The sequence below is a fragment of the Echinops telfairi genome, unplaced genomic scaffold (assembly GCF_000313985.2).
Source record: "Echinops telfairi isolate 266 unplaced genomic scaffold, ASM31398v2 ScPeMD7_6;HRSCAF=24_1, whole genome shotgun sequence".
NCBI classification, from domain to species: domain Eukaryota; kingdom Metazoa; phylum Chordata; class Mammalia; order Afrosoricida; family Tenrecidae; genus Echinops; species Echinops telfairi.
The window spans coordinates 10,611,812-10,623,689 of NW_022103903.1; the positions used below are offsets into that span (position 1 = coordinate 10,611,812).

Here is an 11,878-nt window from a genome sequence, read left to right on the forward strand (position 1 = left end):
AGATGTCAACTATGTCTATATGGAATGAGCACACCAACATCGCTGACTGAAGGTTTATAAATCATATAATGCAAAGTCAAAGAAGGGATTAATATCAGAGCCTAAATTATGAGAATGCAGTTTGCAGAAGGCTAGAGATGACAGTGGAAGCCCAAGATTTGTTTTGGGGAACTGTATAGGAAACAAGCCTCTAGTGAACGCCCTCTGTCCACAATTGAGGGATGGAAGGAGAGTGGTGACTAAACAGAGTGCACTGGAGAGAGGAGTATAGAAGGTCCAAGGCACACATCTGACTTGAACAGTTAAAACCTTGTCAGTTGATCCCCCTCTGATGCACACTAGACCTCATCTGGTTTACAAGATTTTCTTTCTTTTTTTTCTCTCTTCAGAGATGTTATGTTATTAGAGGTCACCCTCATGAAGTAGTGTTACATGTTTTCCTGGGTTTCCATATATGAAACCCAGGATTGATGAACCTGTAAGGACCAAGTGGAATAAGGGTTTTGGGGTGGGGGGTACAGTATTGGGTGTAAAAGGGAGACATCAAGGAGTTCAAGAAGAAAAAGAATATTTGAAAACTGATTGTGGGAGCGGTTGTATAAATCTCTGTGACGTGATTGAACAATGGAATGATATAATAGATGTCTTAACTCCCAAATTTTTTTTGGAAAAATGAGAATTGTGTATATATAATATAGCTATTCTCTACCCATATGATTTTGTAACCTTTTTTTTTTCATTTTTAAACTGCTTTAAAATGCACTGATTAGTATGTATGCCAGTATGTCCTCTGTCCTTTTTGAAATGTGGATATTTTTAGAAGTCTACTGGCTACTAAATAAGTAAATTTAATTTTACCATTTATATTGTAATGGACTTTTTTATGTTGATTGTTTTAATTACATGATTTTCTGCCTAGTGTTCTGAGCAGATTGTTCACACTGGTCTTTATCATATAGCTGTTAAGCAGATGGTTTCCAAATGAGTACTACAGTTTTTCTAGAATATTTTAAAATCTTATGTTTTATGATGTCAGGATGCACCTCTTTCAAACTTGTCTCTGATACACTCCCTTTGAACATATCCCATAATAAATTTTTAGAACTATCTAGCTAACACAAACCCTTCGTCTCTTTAAAGACAATGCAGGCTGTTAACAAGAAGATGGATCCGCAGAAGACTTTACAAACCATGCAGAATTTCCAGAAGGAAAACATGAAAATGGAAATGACTGAAGAAATGAGTAAGTGTAATAAAGTGGTAATGAAATTCGCAGTTTTCTCATCTTTGAATTAGCCACGTCTATTTACCAGCAACCTCATGTGCTCATTCGTGAAGGCACACATGATGAGAAAGTAAATGACACACGGCACCTTTATGGATAGACATTTAAATTCTACCTTCAGTGCATTTTGAAATTGTCAGAGTATGAGGCTAAAAATGTATTGATATTTAACTGAAGGAAAATGATAAAGTATGTAATATTTCTACAACATACTGGCCCCAGTGGTTTTATTGTTCTGATTGGTAGACCAAAATGGGATTTTGAGCAGCGTGACTCCTCGTGGGGTAAATTGGGTTGTTTTAGAGTCATGTTGCTTCTTTCACGTTATGAAAGATCTGCTTGTTTGAGAGGTAGAGGGCAGTGGGACGTTTTTTTTTATCCTTTCTCCCTAATTCATTTCAAAATTTAAAATATAATTTTAATTCTCTTTTTTGGGTGGAAATATGGAGGATACAGAGAAACAAGGCATGTAAAAATAATTTATCCTCACACCACCCATATGTCATTACTGTTATGCTTATGTATTTCTTATCTTTTCCCATGCTATACACAAAGGCTTTTGATTCATACCGCCCAACAAGACCAACTTTTCTCTTTCATCAGCAGTGGAGGAATGAGCTTTCACCACACTTTAGTCAATGAATTAATTTTATATGTGTCAAAAACTGACATCATTTTTTGTGAAGTCATTTTGTAATTGTCGTAAAACTATATGGGATATGTTAGTTTAGTCCAGTGTATTTTAGTTCAGCAGCATTCTGACCAGAGTATAAAATTGTATCCAACTATATGTTCAGGATTGTTAAACTCTGTTTGTCTTGTATTATTTCTTTTTAGGGTCCAATGATACTGTAGGCCTAGCTTTAAACAGCTATGGGTCTTATACTTTAATTTTTTCTTTGACCCTATTGGGTGTTGTTGTTTTTATAAGACTTGAAATATTCATGAGATTTTAAAACTTAGAGAATTGTGACGAATAGAGTGAACATAATATCTAACATGCTAATGTATTTTTTGATGATACCACAGGTATGTGAGCAGGTTCTATCAGTTGAATTAACTTTACCCTTAACTTGTAATGAAGAAAATCAATAAGCCTGTGTAGCAGCGAGGAAACACACAACATTCTTCTAGCTCCTGAATGCATTCCCCGCCCCCCCAACTATCATGACCCAGTTCAACCTTCCAAACTCGGCTAGACCAGAGTGTGTACATTGGTACAGATAAGAGCTCTTGATACTTGGCATGCAGGACAGCTAACCCCCTCAGGAAAATAGTGGGAGTAGTGATTCCGTGGAGATGGGTAAGGGGGAGAAAGGGGAAACTGATCACAGTGATCACAGGGTGGATATATAACCACCACCACCACCACCCCAGGGGAGACAACGGGCAGTATAAGATACAAAATAACAATATATAATTGATCAAGGATTCACTCACGAGAGTGGAAAGATGGGGGAGGGAGGGGAAAAAGGAACTGATAACAGAGGTTCAAATAGAAAGAAAATGTTTGGGAAACGATGGTAAAATATGTACAAGTGTGCTTGATACAGTTGAATTATGGATTGTTATCTGTAAGAGCTCCCCAATAAAATGATTCATAATAAAAAGAGAGTCACCAAATTAAAAAACAAAACATATATTGTGGATCTTTTTGCATTTTAATGTTTTTCAAATGAATCTGAAATAATATTAGTTATTGGTTATTGGCAGGTTAAGTTGGCTATACTGTACATACTCGCGTATACACTGACCTGAATATCAGCCAAGGCACTTAATTTTACCCCTAAAACTGCATTAAAAATGTGCTGAAAAATTCAGTTTACACACTTGTATATACAGTAATTCTTAATTGGAGAAGTTTGATAAGGTACTGAGAGTTTGTTAGAATATATTTTCTATATCTTGAATTTAAGAAGGTTGAAAATCAGAATATAGGTATAAAAACACTAAGTTGCCTCCAAATATGAATACAATATTTAATTCCTATAAATTCTCCTTTGTCAAATTTAACAGCTTATGAGCTCATTGGATGAGAGTTTTTCAGTCAGTTTTTTAAACTTTAAGCTTGTGCTGATGACAAGGTTACTGGTTTTTAAATGTGAGCTTTTAAAAATCCGAGTAGGTTCATATTACTATAAAACAATTTATGTTGAGATTCTCAACATCATATCAAATTTTTTTGCCTCAAAATGTATTTGTTGCAATGTGCAAGTGACGTTCTAGTTTGTTGGCTCACTTAATGTACCATTCTGCGCTAGCGTAGCGGCTTACACATTGGGCTGCTAACTGAAAGTCGGTAGTTCGGAACCACCAGCTGTCCTGTGGGACAAAGATGAGACTTTGTTCCTATACAGACTAAAAGTCTCGGAAATCCACGGGGCAGTTCTACCCTGTCCTATCACAGGGTCTCTATGAGTCAGAATTGTGAGTTTGTTTCTTTTTTGGTTTGTTTGACTCTATAAAAGGCACCTGGATAATAATATGGGGTAAGCATTGGACCATCTGCAAGGTTAGTAGTTCAAATTACCAGCCACTCTATGGGAGAAAGATGATACCGTCTACTAAAAAGATTTATAATTTCAGAAATTCCAAGGAATGGTTCTACTCTGTCCTGTAGGGTCAGACTGTAGGTTGAATTGACTTGGTGGTAGTAGGTTTGGGTTGGGGACTATATACCAGTATATAAAATAGAAATATATATATATATATGCATATTTCATTATAAACCGAAAACCATTTAAAAGTAAGCCTTTGTTTTCTCTCCAAGTCAATGATACACTCGATGACATCTTTGATGGCTCTGATGATGAAGAAGAAAGCCAAGATATTGTGAATCAAGTTCTTGATGAAATTGGAATTGAAATCTCTGGAAAGGTATGGACATCTTTGCTTTGTTTCCACCCTTTTTGTCAATGAATTGCTCTAAATTACCGTTGCATACTGAATAGATTAAACCACGAATAGGACATCCTGCGCTGTTGTCATGAGTGCCCTGGACCCCGGTTCACAGCATGTTTTACTCCCTGTGTTTGAGAATGCATCTTGTTTACCTCTCTTCTTGTCTCTCTCCCGTAGATGGCCAAAGCTCCGTCAGCGGCCCGGAGTTTACCATCCGCCTCTACTTCAAAGGCAACAATCTCTGATGAAGAAATTGAAAGGCAACTCAAAGCTTTAGGAGTAGATTAGACCACAGAATCGTCACATTTTTGCTTATTGAATATTATTTAATATAAACCAGGCACAGTGCAGATTCTTTTTACAAAACAAGTTTATTTTGCAAAACTTAAGACCATGAGTGAACAGTTGTTTCCTAATCCATGGCTATTTTGTATCTTTTGCCAAAGAATGACAATGACGCAAAAATGGGAACAGTTTGGATTTTAATTCTAACTATATAGGAGTGATGATGTGTAAAAAGTTGACATTTTTTCTGCACAACCTGAGAAATTGTACTCCTTACTTAGTGCCAGTTTATGTTCTAAGTCTTTCTACAATGGACAAAAAATCTTGTTAATTGCCATTGGGCACCAACTTAAAAAGACTTGTAAAAATATTAAAAGTATATCATTAATGCTGTATGTGTAACTTGTCCTTTGTAATTATGTGTTATGAGTGTAGGCGATTAACCTCCCTTTTTTCCCTTTTGGCATTGTTCTTTTTTTTCATTTTAAAACATTTTATTACACTTTAGGTAAAAGTTTACATAGCTAATTAGTTTCCCAAGCAATAGTTCCAAAGTATTTTTAAATGCTCTAAAAGTAAAGTGCTATTTAAACATCTGTTTTTGGGGAAAAAAGTGATTTTCTTTCCTTTGGGAGAACATTCTATTTGGTAAGTTTATTACCTTTTAAAATGTGCTTGGCACTTGCCTTAAATAGCACAAGCATATTGTGTGTATCTGTAAATTATTTCAACTCTTAGAAAAAATTTATATTTTAAATCAAATTTGAGGCCTCTTACAAAAATTAAGGCTCTTACTTGTAACAGTCATAAAAATAAATTGGCAATAGCTAGAAAACTCCAAAACACTGAATTGATAATTTAATAATATTAATGAAGCATATTTTGGTCTTTCTCCCAAGAATTAAAATTTTCACCAAGTAAGTTATAATTTAATCTGCATAATTTTTAGCTGTTATATTGAACTGTGTATAATAATAAATGTGTATATTGAACCCTCTAGAATGAATTCATCAGCACCACTTAATTGCTAGCACTACAACTGCACCCAACTTAAATTTAAAAATAGAAGCGAACATTTTCCCCCCTTGGAATACACTACCATTTGGAGTGTATTAAACACCTCAGATCTGTGAATTAATGCATTAATATTGAAGACTGTGATCCTTCTCTCAAAATTTCACTTTATTTTTTTTTCATTACGTATAGTTTCCCCTTTTTGTTTGTGGAATATAATGCTTATAGAGAGAAACATATTCTCTCCTTGTACCGCCCCCTCATCAAATGAAATCAGTTACAGTATCCCATATTGGAGGTTATGCGGTTCTTTTTCCCTCACTTTCCCTCCATGCTTTCTGTCCCTTCCTCCACTCTGTCCTTATCATAGTCTCTAAAGTCTTATCCTTTGGTGTGAAATGTATTAGTAATATATTTTAAAGTTTCATTGGTGTGAAATGTGTATAAAGAGAGTGATAACTTAAGACACAAAATAGAAGATTAGTCAAAAACAATCTTGAAAAATAACTTTGTAATACTAATACCACATAAAAATGCAGAGCAACTAAAATGAAACCTAGTTGATTTGGGGTGATTGACATTTGAAATAATGTTGATAAACAGTAAATCAGTATAAGGATAAGGATACATATGATAGTAAGGATTGGCAGGAGAAATGAAAAGCTAAATTATATAATTTATCATTCATAGGCCATTTATACTTTTCAGAAATTAGGTTTCCCTGAATATTAATGGTGTGAAAAGTCTAACTGTATTATGGACTATTAACCCAGAAGAGTGTTTGATTCTTGGATGAATACAGAGGTGCCAACTAACGTTATTTTCTTTCCTGTTTACTTGTGGGGGATTTTGTTTTTACAAATTATTTTGTTAAAAAGATCCCAATAAAACTTTATTGCTGCTATGCTTTTTAAAATTATTTTGACATGTGTTTTATTTTAGTTTTGGCTTCTGCTAAAATTTAAAATATTGATGATTTTTCCAAGGAATGATTTTTAGTTTCCTGGAAGGAAAATCACGGCACCGTAGTCATGAAAAGGGGTAAGCGGGGTAAGCGGTCGACTGTTAACTAACTACGAGGTCAGCAGTTCACACTCAGCTGCCACTGCACCAGAGCAAGGTGAGCTAACTGCACTCATCCAGATGTACAGACTCAGACACTCCTGGTGGGGTCACTGTACGTGCAAGTGTACATTGACCCAACGGCATTGCAGCAGGTGTGGGGAGACGTGGACAACGAATAGGTAACTGCGCTGTGTAGCGGCTAGTGCATTGGCCTTTGACTGGCAGCAGCTCCCCACGCACAGCAGGATCAGACCATTGTAAGCAAAAAGATTTTCATTGGCTAGTTTTTGGAAGTAATTTTCTTTCTAGAGTGTCTTCGTCTGGAAACTACACCGAAACTTGTTCAACGTGAAAGCAAGACGCGCCTGTGCTAACAGAAGAGCGGGGGCTGCGCTTGGAGACTGAATGCGGGTCTCTGTGGAAGATGAGAACGCTGCCCGCAAACCAGCCCTGCCCCTTTGGCAGATACATCCGGGGCGGGGTGGGGGTGGGTGGGGGGTGGGGTGGGGTTGATTTTTGTGTCAAGCATGGATACCACAGAAGACTTGGGCACCCAAAAGAGAGATGAAAGCAATGCTCATTTTCTAAATGGTTTTTACATTTATAAAATGCTATGGGAGAGATTTTTTGCAATTGTTACAAATGTATAATGATATTTTGTTCTTTCCTGAAGATAACACAGTTCCTTTTGAACTATTAAAGATTGGGAAATAAAGATTCTTAAACCATTTGACAGTATTGATAATTTTTCTAGGAGGCTTGAGCTCCCTAACTTCCCTTTTAAATAAAATAATTACTTTAATAATTGTATTCAGATTGCATGTTTTTACATAAAAATTTCCTGGGAAAAGAGTGCCAAAATCCCACACCTTTTGCCACCGAGGCCTCAATTCTGAGTCCTGTAACCACCCAGCAAAGAGGAGAGTGGCCCTACGTTTCTGTGCTGTACGTCCGGGAGACATGGAGCAGCTGGTGGATTCAAACTCTTGACCTTTTGGTTAGCAGTCGAGTGCTTAACCACTGTGCCACAAGGACTCCAAGAAAGCACTATAGTGATCCCTCTCTTCCTGAAAGTAATGCATTCCCAGTGTCACACCCTGTTACCAGATTCCAAGAGGAGCTTTTATGGTAGCAGAACTCTAGTGCAGTTAAAAAGTCAGTCCTACTGCTGGTAACACCTGGTTTTAGAAATCATGACACATCTGTCAGGGTATCATGTCCCATAGACTGTTTTGTGCTGTCTGGGGAGTACCAGATTGTGATAGGTGGTGGAAGGAAGTGTTAAAATGAGACCCTCTGGATTAGAACCTAACCAGCGATTGACTATTATTTGGCCTGTACAGGTATAGTTATTATTTGCACCCTAATACTTTTGGAGGAGTCCTGGTGGCATAGTGGTTATACATTGGGCTGATAACCTCAGGCCAGCAGTTTAAAACCACCTGCTGCTCTGCAGGACAAAGACTATCTACTCCTGTCAAAGAGTTACAGTCTCAGAAACCCACAGGGGCATTTCTCCTCTCTCCTGCATGGTTACTCTGAGTCAAAATCAACTTGCTAGCAGTGAGTTGTTTGGTGGCTGCTTACTGCCTTTAGAAATAGCCCTGGGGACTGAGTGGACTACCTGTTGGATTGCTGACTGTAAGGTTGAAATCAGCAGCCACTCCTCAGGAGAAAGATGGGCTTTCTGCTCCTGTAGATTTACAGTCTCAGCAATCCATCGAGGCAGTTCTGCTCTGGACTATAGGGTTGAAATTTACTTGGTGGCAATAATTTGAGTTTTAAGAATGCCTTTAGAAAGGAGCCATGGTGGCTCTATGGGGAAAGCATTGGACTGTTAGCCACAAGATTGACCAAAACCCACCAGCTGCTCCTTTGGAGAATGATGTGTCACCTGCTTCTGCAGAGCTTTATGACGACCCCTATATATATTGCTCTGGGTCGAAATCAACAGGATAGCAGTGGTTTTGGGCAATGTTGTTAGAAGACACCAGTATGCTCCTATTGGTCACATCACTTTCCCATATGCCCAGGAATCACACTATCCTGATCCCTGCATAGTGCAAGCTGGAAGGCTGACAGTTCACCTGCACCCAGAGCCACTCCAGACAAAGAATGGTGATTTACTTCGAATGAACCTGGAGCAGCTCCGCTCGCTGGTACACATGGGATTGCCATGCGTCTGAGTTGACTAGACAGCAACCGGTTTGGTTTCTGTTTCAAGGAGGTGTGTTTGGCAGTTTGAAGAGACCGAAGATGACTAAGTCCTTTGATACAATGACTCTGCATGGATGATTTCTCTGAACAGAGTAACTCCCATTTCCTCCCGATCAAAACTGAGTCACATTAAGATTTAAGTGATTTTTGTAACCTGAGTTGCTGTAAGAGTCCGTTGAGTTGAATTTGCCCTAGAGGAAACCTAGGGATTATGAAGCCAGATTTCTGGTACTGTTTCAACACCCCCCTCCTCTATCCAGGAACCTAAAAACACCACGCTGGCCGTTATACTTTATGTCAGCTTGAACCTGTGTGACTGTGTAGGGGTGGATGTCCTACCTATGGTCACAGCCTGAAGATGCCCCTTGGGGTGTGTAGCCATTTTATGAGAGACTCTGGGGACTTCTTTGTGTCCTTTACCCCTGCATGCTGCTTCCAAGGGTGGCCCCATGTGGCTTGTCAAGCCAGGGAACTGCCAGCATCCTGCCATGTTGCCATCAACCCTGGATCCATTCAACTGGATCACAGCCCACGGGCTGTGGTCTCCCTGCCACCTGCCTTCACCTTTCTGTGTCATCAGCCCACAGCTCTGAGTCCCAAGAGGGCTCTGTCACCAGGCCCATGGACTTAAGTTGGACTGGGCTGGGGTACCTTCTTGATACAAAGTTTGTCCTCATACATATGAGTTTCACCCAGCTTAACCCAACTTTCCATCTCCAAGTAATACTAGCAAAATTCCTTTAATTTATGACGTTCTTTAAATGCTTAGGAAAAAAAGGCAAATCACACTGATAGTCAACCACCCCTACCGGCTCAACTTGAATGAACCAATCAAGCATAATGACAAACATCTCTAATGGATGAATCGATTGTATTGTGAAGTCTTACCATTAAAGAGAAGCCCACCAAGAAGGAAACACGGGAAAACAATAGCTACAGTCAACCTCTGATGTTTATTCCCCAAAGTGTGAATGCATAGATACTACACACTATACTGCATTTTTAATTTACATATATGCCTGATCACAGTTTTAAGTTTCTAAATAATATTGATCATTATCTATTCTTAAAAGGTAAAAAATAGCTAGGAAAATACACTCCCAGTGTAGTTAGAAAATGAATGATTGAAATACCAAAACCCATTAATACAAATTAAGTGAATATACAAGTGAATTTAAAATTAGCTTTTGAACAGCTAAATGAGTAGAGAATGACTATTTCAATATTAAGTGTTGATTCAAAATAATTCTCAAGAAATTGGCTCTATTGAAACTTGAAAACTGATGGATATCTGATAATATGAGAGTACCCCCCAAAACCAGAATTTTTTTTCAAATTTTGTATTTAATTTTTGTTTTGACAAAACAACCTTATCCCCTTCAAAGTACTCTCCATTACACTTAATATATTTGTCAAATCTGTGATTCTATTCTTGGAAACATTTTTCAAACTCATCTGTTTGGATGGCTGATCACTCATTTTTTTCCTTCACCTCTTCTACATCTTCAAATTGTGGTCCTTTCCTGTCCCTCTGCATTTGAGGAAACAAAAAGAAGTTGCACGAAGTGAAGTCAGGTGAGTTAGGTGTGCGGGGCAAGAGAGGCATGCTGCTTTTTGCCCAAAACTGGCACACTGAGATGGCTGCGTGAGCAGGTGCATTGTCGTGGTGGCAAAACCAGTACCCTGTCTGTCACACATATCGGGCCTTTTTTGTTGCACACTGTTACGCTATCTTTTCAGAACCTCTGAATAGAAAGCTTGATTGACAGCCTGAATGAATTCCAAATGCATGATCCCCTTCATATTAAGAAAACAAAACAAATGAGCATCGGTGTTTTGCATTATTTATGGTCTAAACATATGAGAGTAAATGAAAGCATGATGCTACAAAATCATAGATATTTTGTTAATGATATAAAATGATGAAGCTATTGTTTTTCCACATAGCCTCAATCTGGATTGACACACTTTCAAAGTTGGTGTCTCCATCTCTCAGACTCTTCTTCCCCAAAGAATTCTGGATGCTCTGTTTTACACTATGTGGAAACAATGTTGGCATTCTAGAGGGACTCAAAATCCTTTTCAGTTCCTTTTTGGGAATGAAATGACATCTAAACAAGCACAATTAGGGCTTTACGGGTAAACAGAGTGGCTAAACATTGGGCTGCTAACTGCAAGGTCCGCAGTTCAAAGCCACCAGCCATTTCTATTGAGGCTTTCTACTCCCATTGTAAGTTACATTCTGGAGACCACAGTGGTCATTTTACCCAGCCCTATATCCTCAGCATGAGTCAGAATTCCCTCTATGGCAGTGAGGAGGGTGGATAGGCTAAGGTTTCACAGTGAAATTCTCATGACAGTCTTTACGATTCTTCAAAATGAGCAAGTGCTTTACCACGGTTGGGCACTATTCTTCAGTACATACTTCCTCAACATTTTATCACCTGTTTTTCATGTCCTTAAGCCTTTTCATGGCAAGTTCCTTTTCTGCCCTGTGTCTTTCTAGAAGTTTCACCAATATCACTGCTCGAGAATAAAAAATAAAAGCAGTCACCATAACCTGAGCTGCCCGCTCCACCTTGAATTTAAGTAGTTCCCCAAGCCACAGATTTGTTAGTCTTTGTATTTCATTTTTATTCAGAGCTCTTACAAATACCATAACTTTTCATATTTCACTCACATCAAGCAGTATTGTACCATTGCTGCCACAAGTAGTTTCAAAACACTTTCTTATTCCCCTCCTGGATATCAGCTCCCCTTTATCCCACAAAAACAAAACCCCCCAGGAATCCTTATTTATTATTTATTTATTTATTCATTCATTCATTCATTCATTCATTTTTGCCCTATCTTATTCTATCCACTCTCTTCTTTCACATGCCATTCTGTTGTGCATTCCCCTTGAGCGGGGTTTTACAGTCCTCCACGCTGTCACATACACCCCTTCCCGTACCCTCGGGGTTGTATTTCTGATGTTTGGGATTGATTGGAAGGGGATGCGTGGGCAGGCAGATTGATCACCTTGCTGCCGTTGCTGTGAACGTCGTCGGAAGCTGACGCAGCTCCGTATCCACAGCCAGAAGACGGACGAGAGCGCTGCTCTGGATCCCT

At 38.5% G+C, this 11,878-nt stretch overlaps 1 protein-coding gene across 2 annotated transcripts in view; it reads left to right on the forward strand.

Annotated features, from left to right (window-relative positions):
- Positions 1–4,859, forward strand: part of CHMP2B (charged multivesicular body protein 2B) — a 34,901-nt gene extending 30,042 nt beyond the window's left edge. For both annotated transcript variants that reach the window (XM_004706429.4, XM_045286257.1), the window contains exons 4-6: positions 1,141–1,243; positions 4,056–4,162; positions 4,364–4,859. In XM_004706429.4, coding sequence (XP_004706486.1) covers positions 1,141–1,243; positions 4,056–4,162; positions 4,364–4,474 — 321 coding nt within the window. In that variant the 3' untranslated portion in view covers positions 4,475–4,859. The remainder of the gene's footprint in view (positions 1–1,140; positions 1,244–4,055; positions 4,163–4,363) is intronic.
- The last annotated feature ends 7,019 nt before the right edge of the window (positions 4,860–11,878 follow it).